This window comes from Ochotona curzoniae, unplaced genomic scaffold (genome assembly GCF_017591425.1).
Source record: "Ochotona curzoniae isolate NIBS_2020 unplaced genomic scaffold, NIBS_Ocur_1.0 contig_2321, whole genome shotgun sequence".
Lineage (NCBI taxonomy): Eukaryota > Metazoa > Chordata > Mammalia > Lagomorpha > Ochotonidae > Ochotona > Ochotona curzoniae.
The window spans coordinates 13,879,046-13,905,818 of NW_024465421.1; the positions used below are offsets into that span (position 1 = coordinate 13,879,046).

General features: G+C 46.5%; 1 protein-coding gene across 2 annotated transcripts in view; it reads right to left on the minus strand.

Moving 5' to 3' along the window:
- Positions 1-26,773, minus strand: part of PDXDC1 (pyridoxal dependent decarboxylase domain containing 1) — a 47,844-nt gene that overhangs the window by 4,413 nt on the left and 16,658 nt on the right. For both annotated transcript variants that reach the window (XM_040973244.1, XM_040973243.1), the window contains exons 4-17: positions 25,032-25,112; positions 23,767-23,913; positions 22,558-22,747; positions 20,043-20,111; positions 18,188-18,266; positions 13,438-13,522; positions 12,218-12,266; positions 11,984-12,085; positions 10,969-11,094; positions 7,652-7,702; positions 3,931-3,994; positions 2,182-2,270; positions 1,339-1,444; positions 835-1,006 (exon numbers count right to left, since the gene is read on the minus strand). In XM_040973244.1, the coding sequence (XP_040829178.1) occupies positions 835-1,006; positions 1,339-1,444; positions 2,182-2,270; positions 3,931-3,994; positions 7,652-7,702; positions 10,969-11,094; positions 11,984-12,085; positions 12,218-12,266; positions 13,438-13,522; positions 18,188-18,266; positions 20,043-20,111; positions 22,558-22,747; positions 23,767-23,913; positions 25,032-25,112 (1,410 nt within the window). The remainder of the gene's footprint in view (positions 1-834; positions 1,007-1,338; positions 1,445-2,181; positions 2,271-3,930; positions 3,995-7,651; positions 7,703-10,968; positions 11,095-11,983; positions 12,086-12,217; positions 12,267-13,437; positions 13,523-18,187; positions 18,267-20,042; positions 20,112-22,557; positions 22,748-23,766; positions 23,914-25,031; positions 25,113-26,773) is intronic.

Below are 26,773 nucleotides of genomic sequence, written 5' to 3' on the forward strand. Positions count from 1 at the left end.
GCACATCTCCCATGCACGAGTGCCTGGCTCTTGGGACGCAGGGGTGGGGAGCAGCTGCTTGCATCCCTGCCCCCACCAGAGCCCAGGCTCCTGCCTCTGACCGACGCTTTCACTGAAAAAGATGACCTGCCCCATCGTTAGTGGGGAGTGGCCCCAGCCACAGGAGGCAACCACAGAAGCTAGGGACAGTGGTGCTCTGCCTCTCTAGGAACTGGGCTCTTTAAAATGCTTATTGCAAAAAAAAGCTATGGATGGACGTCAAAACTTCACCAACTTAAAAAAAAAAAAAAAAAGACTTGTAAGGCAAAATTAGAGAAGGAAGAGAGAGAGTTTATCTGCTGGTTCACTCTCCAAATGACTACATGGCTACAGGGTAAGTGAAAACTGGAATTCCATCTGAGCTTCCCATGGGATGGGATGGATCCAAGCATTTGAACCATCATCCACTGCCTTCCTGGGCCCATTAGTGGGAAGATGAATCATAGCAGAGAAGCAGGGACTTGAACTGGTGCTCATATGGAATGCCAGTTTCTCTGGTGGCAGCTTAACTTGTGCCACACTGCCAGCCCCTAAAATTTATGATACCATTTTCCCCATGAACTCTACGAAGTTCCCTCATAAATCCACCTTTACTCCTCGCAGGCGTCTAGGTTGGTGCATGTGGTCACTGGGACCCGAGGGCCGTCCCTGGGCTCACGGCTGCTTGTACTGTGCTGCCGTGCACACACAGGCCGAGGTCACTCCTGCACAGCCTCACCTTGGATTCCTAAGCTGGTTCACAAAATGACCCACCCACGATCTTTACACAGCACAGTTGAGAAGCTGCAACTTTACCTGACAACCCCTATGCCAGGCCAGTTAGGGTCATCAACATACAGGAGGCCTGCTGTTGCCTCCACTTCCTGCTTGAACTCTTCTCGAAGCTGCAGAGTGCAGGTCAGCACTGGCAGCTTGCTCTGTATGCAGGTGACAAGCTGGTCCACATCCTCTGCCCGAGTCCCTACAACTGAAAATGCTCAGTGTCAGAAACGCTCCAAGGAGTGGGGCAGTGAGCGCAGCTGCGGAGTCCCAGGTCCTGCAGCCTCTGCACACACATCCCACGGCACTCCTGAGCTAGCCCAGCATTCCTGCGTCTCCACTTACACGAGCTACATAAAATGTGTCTGTGTATAAATAGATATGTACCACAATACTCAGCTGGAACCGCAGTTTAAAATAAAAGAAGGAACATGGAAACACTCATCTCACTTTAGTACAAAGCAGAGAAAAGTCCCTTTGAAAAACAGAAGTTGGAGGAGATGAGGACACGGCAGAGGGAGGGGCATCCGCACTAAATACCTGCTGCTGTCATCAAAGGGCTGAAGCGCACACACACGCCCTCAGCTTCCAGGTCCATGACGGTGAGGCCGCTGGCTGGCACGAGCTGTTTCAGCTGCTCCCCCAGCTGCAAGGAGAAGCGGGTGTGAGCACATGCCCAGTGAGGCCCACCAACCCTCACTGCGCCCAAGCCAGCAGCTCTCGGAGAGCCAGATTGTTGGTTTTTGCAAATTACTCCTTACTAAAATTAGAAGTTCACTCTAGGCAAACCCAGGGAATACAGGTAAGACAGAAGAAAACCCCCCATCTCGTCACTCTGACACCCACTGCTGACGTGGTGGACCACTCTCCCAGCTGCTTCCCTTGGGGGTTGCTGCAGGGGGCTGCTGCTGGTCACCAGAACCCATGGCTTCTACATGTGTGCCGTGTCACAGCAACCACGAAGGCCGTTCCCCGCGGCGCTAACCACACAGCCCTACTGTCTCCAAGAACTCCATGGCTCCCTCACCACACCGATGTGTTCGTCACCTCCAACTTGCTGCTGGGACTGCCACTGCTGTGGTGAACATCGTCCCCCGGGGTACCACCCTCTCTAGGCAGCACGTCAGGGTCAGAAGAGCTGCCGAATCTTGCCAAGGGTGTCTGGGCACGTGGCCTTGTGCCGGGACACCCTCTGCTCACAGATTGTCATACTAGCAGTAAGGAGTGGTCTCAGGAGGAAACTGAGGCAATGATTCACAGACGCCTGGAGAGCCGCGGGGTGTGAAGCGAACAGACCCCAGAGTAAGTCCCAAGTTTCCTGCCCACCAGGGCCGGGGGTGTTCAGCCCGATGCTGAGGGGAAGGGCCCAGCTGCCCTCCTTACCCAGCGATTCAGCGCATCACAGGAGTGCCTCTCCCGGCCGACGGCCGCAGGTGCCAGGCTGGGCCCAGGGACAGCTTTAAATACCGGACCTGAGGTCAACACACAGGCAGCAGATGCACTCCCAGAATCCAGAGCCCAGCCCCGCCCCAGGGAACTGCCTCACAGGTCCCTGAACTGGCTACCTCATGGAGCACTTGAATACATTTACACAAAGCTAGTGTGCATATCAATTTTTAAAAAAAGCTTTCTGGGCCCGGCGCCAGTTCTAATTCTGGCTGCTCCACTTCCCACGCAGCTCCCTGCTTGTGGCCTGGGAGAGCAGTTGAGAATGGTGCAAAGCCTTGGGACCCTGCACCCGCGTGGGAGACCCTGAGGAGACTCCTAGCTTCAGATCGGCCACTTGGAGTGAGCCAGTGGGTGGATGACCTTTGTCTCTTCTCTCTGTAAATCTGCCTTTCCAATAAAATAAATACATCTTTAACAAAAAATTTAAAAAGTTTCCTTACATAGAATTTGGAAGAAAAATCAAATCAAATGTGTACCAGGCAGGCTAGCTAGCACTGTGCGGACTGTTGGGGCCACGAGCCCTCCAGTCAGGTGCTCCACTCTATGCTCACGCAGACCAAGCACCAGGGATGGAGACCTGAGGAGGTTTTCTCAGTCTGGAGGTGACACTCTCACTGAACAAACACAAGGAAAATAAAACCTCTACACTCCTGGGTTACTGTCAGGGCCGCAAGAGGAGGCAGGGGCTCTGTACAAGGCGGCGGGGCCCTTTCAGCCAGGCCGGGCGGGGTGGTCCTCTGACGCGGCAGCCGGAAGAACAAGCAGAAATGGATCAGAAACAGAGGGACCAGGAAGAAGCAGAGCTGTGCAAGCGCACAGCAGTCTGGCTTAAGCACAAAGAGCTGGAGGGGAATAAGTCCGAGAGGAGGGCCGGGCAGGCACACGCAGGCCAGCCAGCTGGGTGGGTGCAGCAGGCAAAGCAAGGGGACACGGAGGAATCCCGGGACTCGGGGGGCAGATAGGAGCTATCTGGGATGTCTACTTGTAACGCTCACTCACAGAGAAGATTCTGGAATAGGCATAGTTGTAGAGAAGTTGGAAAGCAGCTGAGAGGAGACTGGCCATCCATGTGAAAAATACTAGGCCCTGGACTAGGTTGGGACATTTTTTTTTTTTCCTTAATTTACTTGAAAGGTAGAGCTACAGAAAAAGAGGGAGAGAGACCGAGGCCTTTCATCGGTTGTGCTCTCTCCAAATGGCCGCCATGGCCAGAACGGGGCCAGCAGCTTCATCCTGGCCTCCTATGTGGATACGGGGGCTTGAGCACGTGGGGTGTCCTCTATGTTTTTCCCAAGTGCATTAGACATTAGTAGGGAGCTAATCAGAAATGCATGAACTGGGACTCAAAACACTGCCCATATGGGACACTGCTGGTGCAGGTGGAGGCTTAACTCACTTAGCCACAACAGCCGTTAAAACTGGAGCTTCCTGGATCCAACTATTGAATCAGAACATATGCAGAGTAGAATCCAAGAATCTGCAACTCGCAGTAACTCAGCCTACGCACTGCATTCAGGCACGTAGGATGGGAAGTCCTTGTGAGAAATGCTCACTTTTTCTGAAATAATGCCCGAAGATTTTAGCAATAAAGATATTTTTCTATCCGCTTAACTTGATTTGAAATGGAATCACATTCAAAGCCCATAAACAGATACAAAACTAACCCTTTTAAAGATCACCTACCTGTACCTGATGCCTCTTGCACAAATCTGAAGACCACCACCGGGGAGCTGAGCTCATCCTCCACCTGCAAAAGCGGAGGCCTGGTGTCACCCAGCAACATTCAGCTCCAACATCCACAAGACAAACTGCTGCACTTGGGAAAGACACTACAGATGTTCTGTTCTATAAGCACATCACACAGGTCAAAGGTTAATTTCAGTTGCTAGAGAGACAAAAATCCAGCAAGCGCTTTGCAACAATTTTCAGGTGTGACTGCAAGCCGCCGTGGATCACATGAAGCCTACGGGACACTAGCTGGCACTGCAGCAGCAGGAGACCGAACCCCGTGAGCAGGACACAGGCCTGACCTCAAAGCTCAAAAAGGCAAGAAAAAAGCAGAGCTGGGCTCAGCGCTGAGGGCCAGTGCTCAGAGACTGTTGTACAAATTTCAGCACAGGATGCAGTCCTGCTGGCAATGCAGGTAGCAACAGCCGAGGACTATTTTATAACATAATCAATATGGAAGACAGGCAACCTCAGTAATGAGTTCCCTAACTCAGATGAAAACGCTCCCTGCGCTGCTGTGACGCGGCACGGAGCAGTGTACAGCCGGCAGTCAGCTTCACTCGGGGCTCGGGGGCAGCCAGGCCCCCCGCAGGCTCAGCGGTATGAGGGGGACTGGGGTGGCAGGGCAGCTCAGTGCTGGGGGACAGGCTTCCAGGCATTCAACCAAAGCGGCACTGCAGTTCCAGTTGTAAAACCTGGGCTGCAGTGCTCACACAGAGGGCGAGGACAGGAAACGGCAATCAGCAAAGACAGGAAGTAGCTGGCTCCACTTTTTTTTTTTACTAATTTGAAAAGACTGTGGGGATGTGATTCAAATCAAGCAAGATTTATATCTAAATTGGTCCATTATTAACTGAGCTAGTTCCTGTGCTATATGCTTTCACATCTGTCATTTCCTTCTCATTAAACTATAGCTTAATATTTAAATAGTGAGGAATATCGGTAAGCAAATAGGACTTAAAAGGCAGACCCTCAGGATGAAGCAGGGTGACTGGGAGTCCAGACTTGCAAAGGCTCCTGCAGTGGTGATCATCGTCCTTCTTTGAACTCAAGGGCTCAAAAACTACCTGCCCAAGGGACCAGGTGGGGGACATGGTACAGGGTTCCACAAACACTTGGGCCCCAGTGACTGAGCAAACACTAAGATGGCCAATTTAAATACCTAAGATCTGGATTAAATATGCTGACAACCGAGCAAAGTTTTAACCCACTGATAGTTTCACAATAAAGCGACTGCAGACAGAGGAGGAAGTACCTAGTTGAGAGAGCTGGGCAGCAGGGGAGGGCGCGCAAAGGCCCCTGACCCCGGTGCCCAGGGCTCGGCTCTGGGGGCTCTGCGGCCACTAGAGGGGCAGCAGAGAGTCTGCATAAACCCTCTGCAAAGCTTTTACAGGAAACAACAATGAACATGCGATCTGATTTAGACAGCAGGAAGTGTAAGGAGGAAGCAGTAAGCCCAGCACAGAGGATCAGATGGTGGGGGAGGTTATTACAGGGCGACAGGCAGGGCCCTTCTCAAGAGGTTACATTTAGGGCCCAGCGCAGTGGAATAGTGGCTGGAGTCCTCACCTTGTATGCGCTGGGATCCCATATGGGTACCAGTTCTAATCCCAGTGCCCTGCTTCCCATCCAGCTCCCTGCTTGTGGCCTGGGAAAGCAGCTGAGGACGGCCCAAAGCCTTGGGTCCCTGCACCTGTGTGGGAGACCCGGAAAAGGCTCCGAGCTCCTGATCAGCGCAGCTCTAACTGTTGCAGCCGCTTGGGCAGTGCATCATCGGACGGAAGATCTTCCTCCTGTCTCTCCTCTTTTCTTTATATCTGACTTTCCAACATAAGTAAATAAATCTTTGAAAAAAAAAAAAAGAGGTCATATCTGAACTAAAACCTGAGACAGAAAGCAAGTCAGGAGAAGCCTGGAGGACAGGGAACACGTTTGCAGAGGGAAGAGCGTGTATGAAGGAGATGGTCATGGGATTGCAGGGAGTACCCCGTGGGACGTACCTAGGCAGCCTGTCACCAGCAGCAGTTGCCATGGCGAGGACAATGAGACTGCACAAACACGACAGCCACTGGAGGGAGGACTGGGCAGAACCCCTGCCCGTCCATGTGCGGCCTGGGGAAGCTGCTCCCAGGCCACTGGTGAGCAGTATCCCTCTCCTTGGGGGAAGAGGTGGGAGGACACGGGGTGTGGGGAACAGCAGTGGTGGCAACAGGACAGCAGAGCGCCCAGCCCCATCCTGAGGAACAGCCAGCCCCTTCTAGTCCCCTCTGCAAGCTGAGTACACAGGCTCAGGAGGCTGAGAGAACGACTCAATGGCCCAGGGCAACGCTGTGACACTGCTCAGAGCAGGACCCCAGTCTCCCAACTGGCACAGTTCCCCAGCCAACACTCGGCTCAACTGGCTCCAAGCTCTTCCCTAAAGCAAATCAGGTTCTAAAACAAAAGCCATGAGTGGGTATGTGGCATGGGGGGTTAAGTCACCCCTTGGGATTCTCGTATCCTAAACTGGCCTGCCGGTGTGACTGTCTCATGCCTTGGATCTAACTTCCCATTAAAGCACCTGGGAGTCAGCCCTTGAAGCCCTAAGTACTTGGGTTCCCACCATCCATGTGGCAGAAATGGCTTAAATTCCTGGCTCCTGGTTTCAGCATGGTGCAGCCCTGGCTACTACTGTGTGCATTCTGAGAATGAACCAGCAGATGCAAGATCTCTTTCCTATCTGTTGGCCTTTCAAATAAATAGACTTTAAAGAAATAAACTAAAACAGAGGATGGAGGACATAACAAATCGATCAACTACCCCAGCCACGTGTTGCCAGTGAAAATCTGGGCAAATGGAGACGCCAAGGTGGACTATGTCAACCAGCGGATTCTTCAGCGATTTCACTGTACTTTGAATGGTGAGACTGGCAGCAATTCATAACTGTTGAATTATCAAAACCACTTGAGCAGCGCATGCCCCACATCGGGGACCTGGCATGGGTGAGAGGCTGTGTGGGGATTTCCCTTTATCTCCCCCTTCACCCCAGATACAGACAAAAAAATAAGCAATAATGTGGAAACCATAGTTCTAATCAGCTATGTAAAGATTGTCAAAAAGAAAGAAAAAAAGAAAAGAAAAAACTAAAACAAACCAAAAAACAACCAAAGGAACTACACCAACTTGCACCCAAAACTCAAAATATGTAACTGAACTTTACCCTGGAGGACTATGAGAAAACTACTTAAATCTGAATCTGACCTACATATTCCTGCAATGCTACAATGAAAATTCGACTCAACAAAAGCTGACACGCACCCTTGGCTGCGAGTGCTGCCAACCCTTGCTTCCTGTCTAGCTGGGGTCCCCAGAGGACCATCTTGGAGATGCATTTCAGCAGAAAACAAGAGCGGGGACACTTGCTTTCTTGTCCTCACCCCTCCTGGTGCAAACGGACAGAAAGCTGCCGTCGGGCGGTTTCAGAAAAGCAGCACCAAATGCTCCGAGATAGCCAATGATTTTTTTCACTCCGGGAAGACAGGTGTCTTAATTCAGGGAAGCTGCATAATTAGCTCATAAACTTTCTCCCAAAAAAGCGTTCTTCACAGAACTGCCATAATTCCACAGAAATGTCTCATTTCTGGGGAAAAAAAATTCTAAACTGTTGAAGTTAGATGGATGAAATTATTTTCCATACCAAAATTTTGATGTGGTTTACTTTCTTCAGACTTTCCTGTAATCGCTGACTCTGCAAATGACAAAAAAAAAAAAAAAAAGCTTTTAATTTCATTAAACACAAATATTCAGTGGTTTCCCGAGTTTCTGCATCCTACAGACAGGACCACAGGCAGGCAGAGCCCGCTGCAACCCTGCAACTGCTAAGTCTGAGAAACAATTTTTACATCTGAACTTGTGAAAATATTTCCCATTCTTTCTCCTTCTAGGATACCTGTACTGATTCTCAACAAGGCATGGGACATTGCGACTAGTAAGTACAGGGTGGGCACTGGGGCATGGCTAAACTGCCACGTGGGGAGCCCAGATCTTCTACTGGAGTGTCCAGGTTCAAGTGCCAGGTGTCCCGCTCCCAGCTGCGTGCTGGTACACACTCCAGGAGGCAGCAGGTGGATGGCTCCCTGCTGCCCAAACGGAAGGCACAGGTGTAGTTGGAGCTCCAGGCTTCCACCTGACCCAGCTCTGACTGTCACAGTCATTTACAGGGAGATGGAAAGCAACAGAGGCTCTCTGTCTCGGCCTTTAACATACAATCAAAATAAAATTAAAACTCACTAGGAGCAAATATGAGAGCTGGCTCAAGAGCTAGTTAAGAACATGGCTCTGTCAACTAGCACACGCAGGGGCACGGTGGAGCAATTCAGCTGCCACGTAACAGTTACCACATCTCTGCGCCCAAATCCTTTAACTACAAACATGGAAATGACAGCATCTGTCTTAAAAGGATACTGTGAAGACGATTCCCCGTACATAAGTGTTGAGAACAGTGTACATCACACAGACCGCCACCACCACTCTCAGAGTCTCAGCCCCAGGTCCTGCATCACTGACAGGAGCTAATGAAGGTTAACTCACGGCATTGGGGTATCGCTATCCAACCACATTCCCTGAGGGCTGGACATCAGAAAACTCTTCATGACAACTAATTTTTCATTCACTATCATCAGCGGATCTTACATTCTAGTAAAGTTGTGGCATTCACTTAAGGCAAGGCATTAAAATACCTTGGAACTAAGTAAACAAATGCTCAGCAAATGTCACCCATGAAGATGGTGATAAGAGAAGGAAAACCAGAACACTGCTTTTGCTCTCAGGAACGTGTGGTCTAGCATGGACTGTAAGGCAGGAATGGGCATCTCAGGATGTGTGTTTAACACAGTGATGCTGGGAGGAGGTTACCGTTCAAGTCCTCAGGAGGACGTGAGAGAAACGCCCGAGCTGTGGAGACCCCAAGGACCTAGTAGTCAATGTCGTCATTATTTCCTGCACCCCACAGGCCAAAGGGAATTGAAAATCTCTCCCTTGGGTGTCCAAATCTTCCTTAAATTGATCAAACTATTATGGCAATACAGACTGACCTGAGAGCAACACAACATGCGGCTGTCAACAACGACAGCATATTTCTAAAACCGAGGGGCTTCTGTAAATATAAACCTTAAAAATATTAATGTACAAAAAACAAACTCTCCTAACAGCATCATAAACCTAGGGACCTCTAATAAAGCTACATAAAATTACTAATTTTTCTTAACTATAAAAATAACATGAAAGTATCAATTTTCTAACGATATACTTAAAATGAAGTTGTAAATATATATGTATAACATACACAAATGAATCTCCAAAAAGTTTATGGAATATGTGTATGGCACATTCCATACACAGGTGCTGGCATCATGGCACAGTAGGTGAAGCTGCAGCTTGTGACACCAGCACCCCAGAGCGGTGTGCTAGTCTGAATCCCGTCTGTTCTGCTTCTGGCTTAGCACCTTAGAAAGCAATGAAAGGTAACCCTAACCCAAGTACTTGGACCCCTGCCCTATGTGGGATACATGACAAAATCCTTGGCTTGGGCCTGGCACAGAAGCCTAGTGGTTAAAGTCCTCACCTTGTATGCGCTGGGATCCCATATGGGTACCAGTTCGTATTCTGGCTGCTCTGCTTCCCATCCAGCTCCCTGCTTGTGGCCTGGGAAAGCAGCTGAGGACGGCCCAAAGCCTTGGGACTCTGCACCCCTGTGGGAGACCTGGAAGAAGCTCCTGGCTCCTGGCTCCTGGCTCCGAATTGGCTCAGCTCTGGCCATTGTGGCAACTTGGGGAGTGAACCAGCGGAAGAAAGCTCTTTCTTTCTCTCATGCTCTCTGTAAATCTGACTTTCCAATGAAAAAAGTAAATACATCTTTATCCAAAAAAAAGTCCCTTGCTCCTGGTTTTGGCCCCAGCTACAACCCCAGCTGCTGTAGCCATCTGCTGTCTGGGGAGCAAATGAGCAGATAAAAGCTTTCTGACTTCTCTAGGTCTCTGTCACTCTTTTAACCTACATGAATTTGAAAAAAACTGTGACACTCAAACACATTTACCCCAGTTCCATTTCCCACACACTTCATATCCCATCATGTAAGGTCAGGACCACTGCAGGAGCTTAAGTCCTTGTGTAACAATCTTCCATCACGGTTCCTATTTCACAGGTAAGAGAATGGAGCTGTCTAGATGTGACATCACGCTGCTGTCCTGAGGAAGAGGCTTGCCTCACACTGTACAAATCTGGTCTTATATTTTTTTCCTTTCTAAAGGAATAAAAAGGGGGGGTATAGTCTGAATTTTTCTATTTGCCCAGAATTGCCTCTGGAGGCATGACAGGAGTGGACCTACCCCTTTCAGCACACGGGGACACGGGGACCATCTCGGACACCCAATCAACTGGTGTCTTACCCAGGGCTGCACAGCCTCCACACCCAGAAGCAACCAACTTCTGTTGTTTATAAATTATCCAGTCCAAATGGACTAAGACTAAACCACGGCATAACCCTCCATTTTTCACACTTGGTACAACTCAAACAGGAAGAGAATCAGAACAGACTCCTAGAGCCCTGCGATTTGGGAACCCAAGTCAGCTAGTGTTAAAGATACCCACGCCACCTGCCAGTGAGCGCTAGCCTTCCCACTCCCTCGGTCTGCAAGGTCAGTCAGTTGTAGCAAACGTCGACGTCCCGATTTGCTCCTGCCCCCCATGCTGTGCCTTGGCTTCTCATCCCGTGCTGACCGCGGCTTTCATTTCAATCTCACTGCATCTGGGCACAAACGCTGGGAGAACCCCAGAGTTTCTCCCAGAAGTTTAAACAAGCACCATTTATAGGCAAGGCAGTTGGTCCACCTGCGAGGGAGGTGGCAGATCCTGACAATGAGGATGAAAAGAGGGTACATAATAAGACAGCATTTTCCATCTCCGCTTTCACCATACCATTTTTACAACTCATCTGAACCTCAGACTTCTACTCACCAACTGACAGGCATGCTTGATCCTTTCCACGGTCCCATCAAGTCCCAAATATTGCAAAGATAACCAGAGAGGCAGGGCACGGAGTTTGTCTGATGGCTTATTTGATGTGAGACCAGCAACTAAAGTCTTAAAACAACAACATGAGTTTATTCGTTAAAGGCACTGAAATCTAACAGAGCTAATGAGCCACCATTTACTGAAGACCTGCTCTGTGACAAATCCAATGTTAGACCCTGGTGTGTGCCATCCCTTTGATCTAACAACTCCACGGATAAAGTACTCCACACAGCTTTGCTTACACACGTTGCTTGTCCAAGGTGACACAACTATGGAGTGGTAAAGCCAGGAAGAAAACACGGATAGAGGAACCAGCTGTGCTAGAGCGGGTAAACCTCTGCCTGTTAACACCAGCACCCCACACGGGTGCTGGCTTGGAATCTTGGCAGCTCCGTTTCTCATCCAGCTCCCTGCCACTGCGACCTGGGAAAGCAGAAGAGAGTGGCACACCGGGACTGAGGTTCTGAGATCCTGACTTTGGCCTGGCCATTTGTAGAGTGGATGAAAGCTCTCTCCCTCTGTCCTCTCAACTCTGTAGGCTGAGAGGCAATAAAAGATGCAGGTGGAAGGCTGGGGCTCTTGGCATTCCAAGGCAGCCCCTCCCAGGTCGGGCCCATGATCCACGGAGTAAGACTTCAGCAACTGTCTTACTAGTCATTGCTTCCAGCGTGGTTTGCATGTCCATCACACAAACCAATTAAAACAAACATGTTTTAACCTATTGGACAACACAGCCTAAGAGCTATGAAATACTTCCACTCAGTAATTCCACTTTTGAAAATCTACTCTAATGAAATAATTTAAAAATTCAAAAGATACTCATCATCTCACTATTTCTGTAACAGAGATATAAAGGGGTATAATGTCATTTGTGGCAATTTTTTTTAATGTAGCAGAAATGGAACTGAGGATACTTTTTCCTTTATTTTTCCTCCCTCCCACCCACCCGTGCGCTCACCAAGGCAGGGTCATCATGCTTATACAGCGTCACGTTAGGAACAGCTGGTAAACCCAGCCACGGGCCAGGAGTCAGCGTCATGCTGTCACACTTGGTTGCAGCCTACGGAGAGGAGGGGAGCTGTTTGTTAGATTATCAGAATACGCTTAACCCAGCACCTATACAAAGCCACCAGGAATCGAGTGACTACGTTTATTCTGAAAAACACTAATATGCAGTAAACCAACAACATACCAGCACTGATGAGGAGACATAACCCAAAGCCAATGTTGCCAGATTCACGCTGGAAGAAAAAACACCTGTCTAAGAACTGGTTATTTATTGTGACTTACTGAGTACATATTAAAAAAAAAAATAAGACTACACCACTGCAAGTTGACATCTAAGTCTTTCAGCTGTGCTTTTATAACAGCATTGGAAGTTGTGGTTTGTGTAAGTGTCAGGAGAACCTTGGAAAGGCATTTTAATCCAAATGTCTTTCCGGGGTGTCTCTCCTTATCAGGTATTATGAATATACTAGCCCATATGTGTCACCACAACTACTTTCTGGTTATCCATTTTTTTCCCCAAGGAATAAACAGGAAAGGCTCAGGGTGGCATAGTGCATTACGCAGCCGCCTGAAGTGCTGCTTCATACAGGCACCAGTTTGAGTTCTGGCTTCTCCATTTCTGATCCAGCTCTCTGCTGATGGCCTAGCAGAGCAGCGAAGGGCAGCCTAAGTTCTAAGATTGGCTCCTGAACCTGTGTGGGAGACACAGAAGCTCCTGTCTTTGGCTTGGCCTAGCACCAGCCATTGCGGCTATCTGGGGGATGAACCAACAGATGGAAGATCTCTTTCCCTCTCCCCCTCTTTATCTGTAGCTCTGCCTTTTAAATAAATACAGTAAGTCTTAGAGAAAAAAAGACACTCATGGTGGTTGGCCCTCTCCCCTGCCCTCTCAATGACAGCCAACGGCCTTCTGGGAAACCACGCATCCCCACAATCACATCTCACGTTTTGGTTAGAGGAGCTACCACCAGCCACTGCACGGGTGGACACAGCCTAGGCTAGCAGAGAACGCCCCTCTCCGGCCACAGGAACTGGTTCCCTAGACCTTCGCTGGACTTTTCCCTCAGTGAAAATGAGCATGCCAAGAAGGCTTTAGTTCTTACAGCTGCTTTGCCCCCAACACACCCAAGTCCATCAGCGTCAACACGGAGGCCAGCAAGCCCAGCGACCATGGGCAGAAGAGGGAAGGGAAGCAGACACTGAATCATGGCTAACATCGTGCCAAAAGCTGTTCCTAACACTGGTCTTTCTAATTATATGAGTCAATGGAATCCCATTCAGCTAAGCCCACCGGGGTGGGTGTTCTGTTATCCGCGGTCCCAAGAGCTCAATCGGTAACGACCATTGCAGAGTGTGAGCCTGGACGTCTGCTTGGCATGATGCCCAAGTGCAGCGCCTACTCACCCCTCCACGTGAAGCCAGATGTTGTACTGCTCACACAGCTCCTTCAAACGGCCAATCTTGTCCGTGTGACCCACTGCTGCAGTTCCTAGGAAAGAACAAATAAGGATACTGAAAGAACAAATATTTGAGTCCTTTTACAACATGCAGGTTTTTATAGACACGATCTCCTCCCTGTGAGGAAGCACAGTATTTTATCCTTATCTTATGTGATCTTCTTTGTGGACTGACTTAAGATTAACTTTTGCAAGCTGTTTTGTGCCTGTTTGGAAGGGTGCGCATCCTTCATTACACGAACACACTCAGGCCTCTCACCAACACTGTGAGGTGTCACTCCACGCCCGCCCTCCTCCGTGCTTTTCCTTTAGCGGTGCTCAGAAGCATCCATAACTTCTCTCCTCTAGCGAGCGATGCATCCAACCCCAGCGCCACCAGAGTAGAGTACTTCATTTCCCAATCTTTTATTTTAGTGTCACTTACTATGTGTTTTCACTTAGGTGTGTCCTGTGTAAAAACCCATAGATGAAACTGGGTTCTTGTCCCACAGGTTAACATAGAATCTGTGTGCATTCTGAAGCCAGTTTAAACACACTCATATCAAGCCCCGCTCCCACCCCACATGATCACTTGTCCTCCACAAGCTGCTGGGCAGACCGCTTCTCAGAGAGAACTTAAATCCGGAATCACCCATTCTGACCGTGCCTAAGTTTCCAGTTAGCAAAAACCCAATTAGTAACATTTCAAACTCTCATGAACTGCCTGAATAAACACAGCGTGAATTTTTTTTTTTTTTTGCAAAGTGTATGCCAGGAAAATGGCTGAAAATTTTATCCTTCAACCAAACAAAACAAAATGGACAGACTTAGAAAGGAAGCTTACTTGAAACAAGACTCAGTGCCTGTGTCCAGGCTGTGCCACAGGACCCTCTGTGCACAGTGCTGGGTTTTAGTGACCAGCCCACATTCAGATTCCAGTCCATACTTCTTGGCAGTGGCTGCTGACTAACCCCCCGCATGTCTACTGTGTGACTGTAAGGCAGTCACATGCCAACTGCAGCCCCACAATCACCTCTTTGTCACATGAACCTACTTCTCAATTCTCTTTTTCTTTGCTTATTCTTATAGGGTTTTGATTATCTTTGGCTTTAAAGTCAGATAAAGTAAAATCTTCCAATTTTATTTCCAAAATGATGTGGGCTGTTGAATCATTTGTATTTACCTGGAAGGCAGAGAGGCAGGGACTGGAGTTATGGCACAAGTTAAGCTACACCTGCAATGATAGCATCCAACAAGGGCAGGGTTTGAGACCTGAAACTAATGTGCCTGGGAAAGAGCAGAGGACAGCCCAAAAACCATGGCAGGATTTAGCCACTAGGCTATTGCGCCAGGCCTGGTTCTGTGTTTTTTATTCAAACCATTCTATCAGACATAAATATATTTTATTGTAGCTTTAATTTGTATTTCTCTAATGAATAATGTTGTTAAGACTTTGCAAGTACTTACACATTTATATATACATTCTTTGGTGAACTGTCCAAATCTCTCATTCATTTTAAAAACTGTATTATCTCCTTATTACAGAGGTGAAGTTTCTATACATTTTGGATACAAGTTTTTTGGTTAGAAAAATGTTTGGGGGGCCAGTGTTTCACTTTTTTAAAAAAAATATTTAATTTTTTATTGCAAAGTCAGATATACAGAGAGGAGGAGAGACCGAGAGGAAGATCTTCCGTCAAATGATTCATTCCCCAAGTGATCACAACAGCCAGAGCTGAGCTGATCCAAAGTCAGGAACCAGGAGCTCCTTCCAGGTCTCCCACGTGGGGGTAGGGTCCCCAGGCACCGAGCCGTCCTCCCTTGCTTTCCCAGGCCACAAGCAGGGAGCTGGATGGGAAGCAGGGCTGCCAGGATACAACCGGTGTCTACATGGGATCCCAGTGTGTTCAAGGCGAGCACTTTTAGCCACTAGGCCAACATGCCAGGCTTTTGTTTTCTTAAGATTTATTTATTATCAGAAAGGCAGATTTACAAAGAGAAGGAAAGGCAGAGAGAAAGGTCTTCTGTCCACTGAGTCACTCCCTAAATGGCAGCACAAATCGGAGCTGAACTGATCCAAAGCCAGAAGCCTTTCATGTGGATATAGGGGCCCAAGCACATGGAGGATTCTCTGCTGCTTTCCCAGGCCACAAGCAGGGAGCTAGATCAGAAGCAGAACAGCTGGGACTAGAACCAGTGCCCATGTGGGATGCTGGTGCGGCAAAGTGGAAGACTTGTTAGATGAACTATCCCTTCAGCCGAGGCGGCCAGTGTTCCGACACGGGTTGAGCTACTTCCTGCAACACTGGCACGCCATGTGAATGACCAGGCTGCACCCCTTGCAATCCCGCTCCCCGCTCCTACACAAGGGATGGCCCAGTTTCAGGCTCCGGCGTTGGGCCTGGCCAAGCCCAGCTGCTGCAGCCAGTGAGGGAGTCACCCACATGGACAATCTCTCACTCTTTTAAGTAAATAATCTTTTTTTTTTAAGAGACAAATTTTGGAAAAATATTTCTCCCATTTGTAGTTTACATTTCATTTTAACAAGTTTTTTTTTTAATAAATTAGCAAAAGCACTTCATCTTTAATAAAGTGAAAAATTTGTGATTCATGTTTTTTGTGTTCTAATTCAAGGCAGTGACGACAGTCCCCTATGTCTTCTTGCAGAAGTCATATCATCTTCTGTTTTAGGTCTGTGAACCGCTTTGGACTTTAATGTACAGAATGAGATAGAGGTCAGAGGTCGCAGGCCCTTGTTCCACTGTGCATCTAATTATACAAGGACACTGGTGAGAAACACCGGGCGTTCTCACTTGAACTACCCTGGCATTATAAAAACATCAACTGTGCCCGGCGCGGTGGTGCAGTGGTTGGGGTCCTCGCCTTGCACGCCCGGGATCCCATATGGGCGCTGGTTCTGTTCCAGCAGCCCAGCTTCCCTTCCAGCTCCCTGCCTGTGGCCTGGGAAGGCAGTCGAGGATGGCCCAAAGCTTTGGGACCCTGCACCTGCGTGGGAGACCCAGAAGAGGCTCCTGGCTTCGGATCGGCATAGTATCGGCCGTTGCGCTCACTTGGGGAGTGAATCATCGGACGGAAGATCTTCCTCTCTGTCTCTCCTCTCTGTATATCCGCCTTTCCAATAAAAAAATAATAAAAATAAATCTTTAAAAAAAAAAAATCAACTGACCATATATGTCACAGGAGTCCATTTCTAAATTTTCAATTCATTGATGCCTCTCGTTGTCTTTTATGGGCTATTTTAGAGTCACATAGGGTAATGTGTCTAAAATTTTTTTTTCAAAAATATTTTAGCTATTACATCTTCTGTGTCTCCATGCATACTATGGAACCAGTTTATCAATCTCTACAAAAAACTGCAGTCCACTGATGTTTTGACAGGGACTGAGACAAATCAATAAATTAGTGTGGAGAAAATTTAATTACCGATGGCCTTCCAGCCCAGGCATATGGCATATCATTTCACATCTGGGTTTTCATTAATTTCCCTCAGCAACACTCTCATTTTCTGTTCATAAGCTTCCCATGCTTACTAATGTAATTACAAATGACATTTCAAATGTAATCTGCACTGCTTGCCGCTCCGGATAAGAAGCCAGCCGTCGGGCCAGGCTCATGACTTGGCCACAGCAGCTCTGGTTTCCTAGGACTGTCTGTCCACAGGCACGAGACCCAGGCAGCCTTAGTTTTTCCTTCCTTACCTCTATGTCATTTAATCAACTGTCATGTTTTTTTCTGTACTGATTTTTTTTCCTCCATTAAAAAAATTACTTTTATGTAAGAGGCTGTGTTACAGAGAGAAGAGACAGACGAAGGGATCTGCCATCCAGCGGTTCACTACCCACATGGTTTCTACAGCTGAAGCTGAGCTGATGAGGCCAGGAGCTTCTTCTGGGTCTCTCAGGTGGGTGCAGGACTTGAGCCGTCCTCTGCTGCCCTCCCAGGCCATAGGCAGGGAGCTGGATTGAGTGGGGCAGCTGGGACTCTAATTGGCCCACATGTGGGATGCCAACGCAGAAGACGGAGGATTTAGCCTAATAAGTCTAAATGGCGCCAGCCCCTGTAGTTTCACGTACATGAATACAGCAGTAAAAGGGAGCAGAAAGTGACAGCTGACCTATGCAGAAGGTAGTTGTTTAAGTGTGTGTTTAAAAATTCTGCTTAGAGGACCCAGCGCAATAGCGTAGTGGTTAAAGTCCTCTCACTGAATGCGCCAGGATCCCATATGGGTGCCGGTTCTAATCCTGGCAGCCCTGCTTCCTATCCAGCTCCCTGCTTGTGGCCTAGGAAAGCAGTCAAGGATGGCCCAAAGCTTTGGGACCCTGCACCCGCGTGGGAGACCTGAAGAGGCTCCTGGCTCCTGGATTCGGATTGGCTCAGCTCTAGCTGTTGCGGTCACTTGGGGAGTGAATCATCTCTTCCTCTCTGTATTTCTGACTTTCCAATAAAAATAAAATAAATCTTTAAAAAAAAAAAAGGTAAATCATATTAAAAAAAATTCTGCTTGGAAAAGTATGTGAAGACACAGTTAACAACTTAAATGAAGTCTTTCGCATACGCACACTAATTCCCTTAACAATTCAAGAATTAAATGTAATGAGCTAATTCACTGCTATACCTCTCACCCCAGTGTGGACTATCCTTCCCACACGACAAGCCCTACTGAGCTGCAGTGACAGGTTCAGGCCCATAATACCTACCAGCATTTGCAACAAGCACCAGAGGCAGTCGTCCTGCTTCTATATCCTCTTTAATCAGCTTTTCCAGAAAGGCAACATCCTGGAAACAACAAGCCACGAAAATATGAGGCAATCCACGTAAGAGTTATACAATGAAAAACAGAGGAAACATACGACTTTCAGATTAAGACTCTCATGTAAATTTTCTTTTTAAACATTTAATTTTTATTGCAAAGTCAAATATATATAGAGGAGGAGAGACAGAGAAGAAGATCTCCCATCCAATGATTCACTCCCCAAGTGGCCGCAACGGCTGGAGCTGAGCCAATCCGAAGCCAGGAGCCAGGAGCTTCCCCTGGGTCTCACACGTGGATGAAGGGTCCTGCTTTCCCAGGCCACAAGCAGGGAGCTGGATAGGAAGCAGGACCGCCGAGACACAAACCGGCACCCATATGGGATTCCAGCGCATGTAAGACAAGGACTTTAGCCACTAGGCTACCATATTAGGTCCTCTCATGTCAGTTTTTAACAATGTTTCTAGCCGCAATGTAAAAATCAAACTGAAAAATAAAGAGAGAAAAAGAGGAAGGAAGGAAGGTAGGTAAGTAAGAAAAATAAGAAAAGAAAGAAAGAAAGAAAACAAACCAAACTCTTTCTTTAAGACCAATTAGAAAGCCCAGCACACCGGCTCAATGGGCAAATCCTCACCTTGCATGCACCAGGATCCCATATGGGTTCCGGTTCATGTCCTGGCTGCTGCACTTTCCATACAACTCCCTGCTTTTGGCTTGGGGAAGCAGTACAGAATGGCTCAAAACTACGGGACCCTCCACACACGTGAGACCCAGAAGCAGTTCCTGGCTCCTGGCTTTAGATCAGCTCAGCTCTGGCTGTTGCGGCCATTTGGGGAAAGAACCAAAGGATGGAAAATCTAACTCTGTGTCTCTTCTCTCTGTAAATCTGATCTGCCTTTCCAATATAAATAAATAGATCTGTAAAAATAAAGAAAGACAAAATGGAAAAAATCATTAAAGAGATTCAAGCAAACCTGCTCATGTCCAAGGCCAACATTTCTCTAGTTTCAAACATTCACATTTAAAGAGAATGTACTCTCAACACCTTCAATGCAATTTTTAAAAAGTGTCTATCATTATTCTTTAATGTATTTGAAACAGAAAATGAAGCTGCCTTGAAAACAAAAATTCAGAGCCCCCAAATCTATCCCTTTTCCTCATGGCTTCAGAAAGGAGAGGTTTACCAGCTGCTTGTGTAAAAATAAGCAGAACTCAATTCCAGGACTATGATGAGGCGCCTCATTCTCACAATATGCCTATGCATAAATCCAGGCGGCAGTGCCAACTTAGGCAAGAGTTTTAATAGAAGCCTCTAGTCTGGCTGTTGAGACACCTGTGCCCCATAATGGAATGCTTAGGCTTGACTCCCGGTTCCTGTCTCCAGCTTCCTGATAATGCAGACACTGGAAAGCAGTGGCAATGGCTGCAGTAATTATGGGGTTCCTGCTACCCATGTGGGAGACTCAGGGCTGCTGGCCCTTGTCTCAGGCCAGGCTCAGTTATTACAGCCATTAAGGAGAGTGAACCAGTGCATGGCAACACCCTCAAAGGGAGGCGGGGAGAAGAGCTATAGAAGGAATTTCTGGTATTCATTGGGCTTCTGTGTTCCTACCTAAAGCAAGTGTCATATGTGATGACTGGAAGATTCCTTACAAGCCGGGTGTTCCTGACCCACACACACACACACCTTCAAGGAAGTTCCAACACGCAGACAACGCAGAAACTAAAACAAGCAGCTACAAGGAAGACACAGCTTCAAAACACAACTCTGCATTATTTCACAAGCCAAAAGGAAAACTCACCATCTGGTGCTGGGATCCAAACATCGTGTTACAGGGCACCCGGCACAAGCAGGGGAAGGGTAAGCCGAGCTGCAAGAAAAGACACGCAACTTGACATCAAAGATCTCTGCCACCCCACGCGCACGTGACTGTGAAAGGCTCTGAGACAAGGCACAGTGACTCACAAAAACTCTCCTGAGGAGCGCGTAGCAATATTTAAAAAAATGTTTACATATATTTATAAAGTTAAACAAAAAAGTAGGGTGAGAGAATACAATGCAAAAGATTTTTGAATAGGACAAGTATCTATCTCTGGTATATTCTAGAATATACGATAACAAAACATTTTCCAAGAGAAAGATGGCTGAACCTTGAACATTCCAGAGGGTTGGGGTGGCATAATTTAGTATTCTTCCTCCAAGCATTCCTGGTAACAGCTAAAGATATTCCAAGAACAGAATGTAATCTACATGGCCACCGCCCCTAAGCAGCAGTATATATGTGGGCCCAGAGCGATAGCATAGTAGTTAAAGTCCTCGTCTTACACGCCCAGGATCCCATATGGTTGCCGGTTCTAATCCCGGCAGCCCTGCTTCCCATCCACAGCTCCCTGCTTGTGGCCTGGGAAAGCAGTCGAGGACGGTCCAGAACTTTGGGACCCTGCACCTGTGTGGGAGACCTGGAGGAGGCTCCGGGTTCCCGGCTTCGGATCGGCTCAGCTCTAGCCGTTGCGCTCACTTGGGGAGTGAACCATCAAATGGAAGATCTTCCTCTCTGTCTCTCCTCCTCTCTGTATATCCGCCTTTCCAATAAAAATAAATATATCTTTTAAAAAAAGCAGTATATATGGAAAAGCAGACTTTTTTTATAAAACAAGTCAGTGTTGTAGATGGAAGATTACTGTCAAATTAATTTTACATTCTTCATTTTCAGCTTTCAATATGTGAATAGTTTAGTTTTAAGAACTGTCAGCAGTTGTAGCATGTCATGGTATATAAGAACAACATCAAAAGTTTGTAGAAAGTAGAATTAAAAAGATAAAAACAGGGCCCAACATAGTAGCCTAATGGCCAAAGTCCTTATCTTGCACACACTGGGATCCCAATGGGCGCCAGTTCTAATCCTGGTGGCCCTGCTTCTCATCCAGCTCCCTGCTTGTGGCCTGGGAAAGCAATAGAGGAAGACCCAAAGCCTTGGGACCCTGCCCCTGCATGGGAGACCCAAAGGTGGCTTCGGGCTCCTGGCTTTGGATCGGCTCAACTCTTGCTTTTGCAGCCATTTGGGGAGTGTGTCAGTGGAAGCATGATCTTTCTCTCTATAAATCTGTCTTTCCAACAAATATAAATTATAAAAACAAAGAAACATGTTAGTGGAGCTGGCATTGTGGCATAGTTAAGCCTCTCTCTGTAGTACCAGCATCCTATATTGGTGCCAGATGGAGCCCTAGCTGTCCTACTTGCAAACTAGCTCCCTGTGAACATACCTGGAAAAGCAGCGGAAGAGGGCCAAGCACTTGGGCCCCTGTGCCCATGTGGGAGACATGGAATAAGCTCCTGATCCTGGCTTCAGCCTGAGCTGGGCCACTGTGGCCATTTAGAATGAGCCAGGAGATGGAAGCTCTGTCTCTACTTTCCCTCTCCAAAACTTTTGCCTTTCAAATAAACAAGTAAATCTTACAACAAGCAAACAAACAAACAAACAAAAAATGTGGGTCTGGCCTAGTGGCTCATCCTCGCCTTGCCATGCACCAGGATCCCACAATGGGTGCTGGATTGCGTCCTGGCCGCTCCACTTCCCATCCAGCTCACTGTTTCTGGCTTTGCAAAGTAGTGGAGGATGTTCCAAAAACTTTGGCATCTTGCACCTATCGGGGAAACCCAGCAGAGGCTCCTGGCCCTGGATCTGCTCAGCCCTGGCCATTGCGACCACTTAGGGAATGAATCAGTGGACAGAAGATCTTTGTCTCTCTTCTCTGTAAAATCTGCCTTTCCAATAAAATTTTCTTAAAACAAAACAACTACATATATACACACATACACACCTCTAGTTAAAGTGTGGAAAGTAAAATGTAGACTGTGACTGTATTTGGGCAATTAAAAACAAGTAAAAACTGGGGCAGGCATTTGGCCCAGTGGTTGTCACTGCTCGGGACTGCTGCATAACACAGCATCCCAAACCAAAGTTCCAAATAGCCAGCTTCCAATGCAGCCTCATGCTAATGTGCACCCTGGGAGACACCAGATGATAGCTCCGGTACTTGCGTCCTGGGTTCCTGGCTTTACCCTGGCCCAGCCCTGCCTGTTGCAGGGGATTGCATTTGGGGAATGTATCATCAGATGGAAGATGTCTTTTCTTCCCTTCAAATAAATATGAAAATTTAAAAAAATGTTTTGCAAATCCATCTAATATATTCTTCATTTAAAAATTTACCTGTATTTTTAAAAAATGAATTAGGGAAAGTAGTCTACAAGCTCTAGAAATCTCAAAACAAAGTAACAGACTGCTTCTTTAAAACATTCACACACTGCCACATTACCTGGTTACAAAGGTATTGGCCCAGGCCAGGTCTGGCAGCAGCACTAATATATATAACAGGTTTTTCCTTATAGAGAACATTGAATCCATCCACCACAAAGTCCTCATATCGAGAGTGGATCGCAAGCCTACAGATCTTTGCAAGGCCTTCTCTCTCTTCTTCATGGAAATAAGCACATCCATTTTCATACCTGTTGAGACACTCACATGTTAACATGCTCTTGTAGCTGGCTAATTATGATTTTATACGTGAAGCACTTTTCTACTGTTACAAACCGTTACCTAGATCAGGCAGATGTGTTTATAGGAACGTGTAACACCTCATCTTAGATGGCTGGCAACCATCCAGACTCGAAGTTACGAAAGAGCAAGGGCTGCTCCTCCATCCACACCCAACTCCACCAAGAAAAAGCCTGAAGATGGCAGCTCTGGCTTATTCTGTGCACACAGCAGCAGTGGATCATGCTGGACAGTGGATAGAGATAGTGCTTGGACTTTACGCCTAAAATGTTCAGAGCAAAATGACAGAAACTAGCCAGGCTGATTTTGCTTTGACCACAATCTACTTGCGAAGGAGGGAGAATTGATTACAGGAACTAGGTTTGTAATGTTTCATAATGTTTTATGTAGGCTCTTCCCCAACATCTGAAAGCAGAAGTTTCTCAAGTGAAACGGTTCATGGTCAGGCAAACAGTCCTCCATGAGACACAGAAAACACAATACACGGGTCTTGTTTCCCTTACCAACTTCTGTAAGAATGCCAAGATTACCACAGCATATAGCAAATTTCTACTTCACAACATATATTCATCTTCTTTACAAAAGTTTCCTTTCTATGAAACCATGAGTTAACACTAGGATTAGTGTTTAGAAATACTATGATTAAATGTATTTGAGTCAGAGTATGGCTCTTTCTTCCATTAGCACATGCCAAATAGAAACCCAGGAGTGGATGGCACTACCAAAGTTACACGTTCTCAAAATCTCAGCTCCTTCTAGTATGTGGAATCATTACACGTACAACAATTCCATGAGATAGATATTAATATTATTTCCACTTAATAGATGACACTGAGGCATGGAAAGGCCAAGTAAGGAACCCTTCCAAGAGACAAATTTGAATCCAGGTGTATTTCCCCAAAAACAATCTCTCACATTCTGTACCTAACTTCTGTCTTTGATGGAAAGTAAAGGCTCGCAATTATTTTACCTGAAGATTCTGCAGAGCCATAAGGTAGTATCTGAAAGTATTCTTGTTGTAAGTTTTCTTAGCTTCTCTTTGTCCAGAGTTGAAATATAAGCTCCCAGGCTGTGTCCCAACAAAGCCATGTGCCCTTGTTCTCCAATGTCTTGGATTCTGTTAATTAAAATTCATTAGATGAAAAAAGTATTAAAAGAGAACAAACATAAAGTAGGAAATGGAACTAAGACACAAATTAGAAGTTTACACTGCACTCAAAATCCACTTATTGGTTCAGAAAGCAGAAATTCAGAAGACTCAATACATGTAAATCCTGACTGCTTTTGGGGAGAGAAAGCTTGAAAAACTCAGGATCTAGGAAACAAATCATCTTTCTTTCTTTTTTTCTTTTTTTTTTACTAAGAATCTATAATTCTTAAATTATTTCCCGTCTTAAAATCATGTTAAAATTGGTGATTTTTTAAGAGCTATAGGAAATAGACTCATGATAAGATTAGCAGAAACGACTTTGTCAAGAACCAGTATGAATCAGTTTCCTGCCATGTAGATAGCCCTGGGAGCAGGGTTCCTAGCACCCTTGGGTCCCTGCCACCCATGTCGGAGTCTGAATCTGGAGTCTCAGCTGCCCACTTTGGCCTGATCCAGCCGCAGCTGCTGAGGGCATCTGGGCAGTGAACGAGCAGGCAGGTATCACTGTCTTCCTCTGCCTTTCACATAAAACTATGTCAAAAAAAAAAAAAAGGGAGAGAGCACCTTGTGTACTGAAAAGGCACTGAACCCAAGACAGAGAAACATCGAGATGCACAACACAACATGTACACAGTATTTCTGTACTGGAAAGGTGTGCACAGATATTTTGCTTGTGAGTGTATATAAGTGTGCACACACACCTAGCACGCCAGAGAAACCACTATCACTAGGGAGAGAACTGGGAGGCAAAGGTAGGAAAGAAAAAAGCCTTTGTACATTCCTTTTCATCATCTGACTTTGAACTAGAACAATCTGCCATGGAAAAGCAGTCAAGGACGGCATGACCCTAGGGTTTGGCCCATACAGGAAACACGGAAGTTGTTCCTGGCTTCTGCCTAGCTTAGCCCCGGCCATTATAGACCCTTGGGAAGGGAACCAATGAATGAAAGTCCTTATTCTCTGACTTCCAAATAAAGGAATCTTAAAAATAAATAAATAAACAAATCAGAAAGGATGAAAAGGAAAATAAAAACAACACATGAACTTTGGGATGGCAGCTGTTGCCTCCAGCCGGTCTCCATTACCGAGCACTTTGGGGCTCCTCTTCCTCCTCTCCGTGCATCAGGGTCTGAACCAACTGGAGGATGCTCACCATATCCTGCCCACTGCAGAAGAAAAGAATTAGACTGGTAGAAAGAGTGACACAACCAGCACCACTCTGCCACCATCTCTCCCATTCAAACTAGCTTTGGCTATTAATAATTTTTTTTTTTTTTTACAGTTGAGTAGCTATAAGAGAAAGAGGTATTTGAGATAGTTTACACATTCCTAAAAACAAACAAACCTCAAATTCTAAACAGAATTCTTGTGACTAATTCATTTTACCCAAATAGGAATTTGATTTATAAAAGCTTCACTAGTCAGGAGCTGGCACAAGGGGTTATAAAGCCATTGCTTACCTAGCCAGCATCCAGTTCCGTGTCCCCTATGCTCTGCCTCCAACTCAGCACCCTGTTAATGCGCATGGAGGAAGGCTGAAGACGCCCAAGCAACTGAACCCCTGCCACCCTTAGGAGATGCAAATGGAGTTCCTGGTTTCTACTATCTTTGAAGGAGTATCAGTGAATGTAACTTCTTTGTTACTCCTCCTTTCAAATAAATAATAAATTAATTAAGTGATCTTTTAAAAAATTTGCCAGTCTTACTTCAGCAGTATTTTTGTAAACTGGTTCATCTGAATTTTCTACTGGAGGACAGAGAGTATCTAATAAACATGTTGTCCATGTAAGATGCTACCAGCTTACAGAAGCACCTTGGGTGTTTTGAGCTACTGGTATATCTGGTTTTCTTCTGTAGGAGTCTTGTCTGGACAGACTTAACTATGTAATACAACAAGTGGCATTTACTACCAGCTCTTCCCCAAGCCAGGACACTTGAAATTGGCTTGAATCTTAAACATTTACTTCTAACTGCTCATTATGTGGGGTGAAAACTTCAAGCACTCAAATGCCTAAAACAGTGAGCAAAGACAGGCAAGGCAACTTATGACAGGTGTGATATAAAAATATCATTCTTCCATTAGTCAGACTATGACTAGTATGTTTTCTCCTCCAAAAAATAACGTCAAAACAATGTCCCCAAACCCCAGGGTGCTGACCTCCCAGTGACGGGGCGCTCGCTCTGGACACCACAGAGCTTAGGACAGGCAGGAGCCCATGAGGCACACCAGGTGCTGGCCACATGGCTGAGCGTAGCGCTATAGAACACTGCGGTCTACGCTGGACGTGAGCCTTACCGTGCGAAGCCTCCAGACCAGCGGCTTTAATCCGCCATCAATCTGAGAATTACAGCTGAGGTAGAGACACAGGACTGACTTCCTGTACCAAGTTGTTCAAAGTATTTTACACCAAGAGGGTTTCAAATGGGTACCACTTAGGCTATAAGCAGGAGTAACTTTTTAAAAATATTAGTATCTGGGTGTTTACTGGCCCCTATGACCCCTCTTCCATGCCTTTCTTTTGTAATCTTACACAGTTTACGTTAAGGTCAAAGGACAATTTAAGGGAGTTGTACTGTTTACCCATATACAGTTTCCTGGTTATAAAAAAAAAATTGTTGCAAGAACCTGTGCAGTGACTCTTATTCCAGACTAACATTCTATGAAAATTTCTGTCACCTATTTTCCTCATATTTTCCCTACAAGCCCAAACCACAAAGACTTGTGAGATTAGATTAGGTGGCCAAAAAGAAAAAAAATAATCACTCTGCTAGTAATAAAGATGATATTGTTGGAACTTTTTGCATTATAAAAATCACAAATTTAATC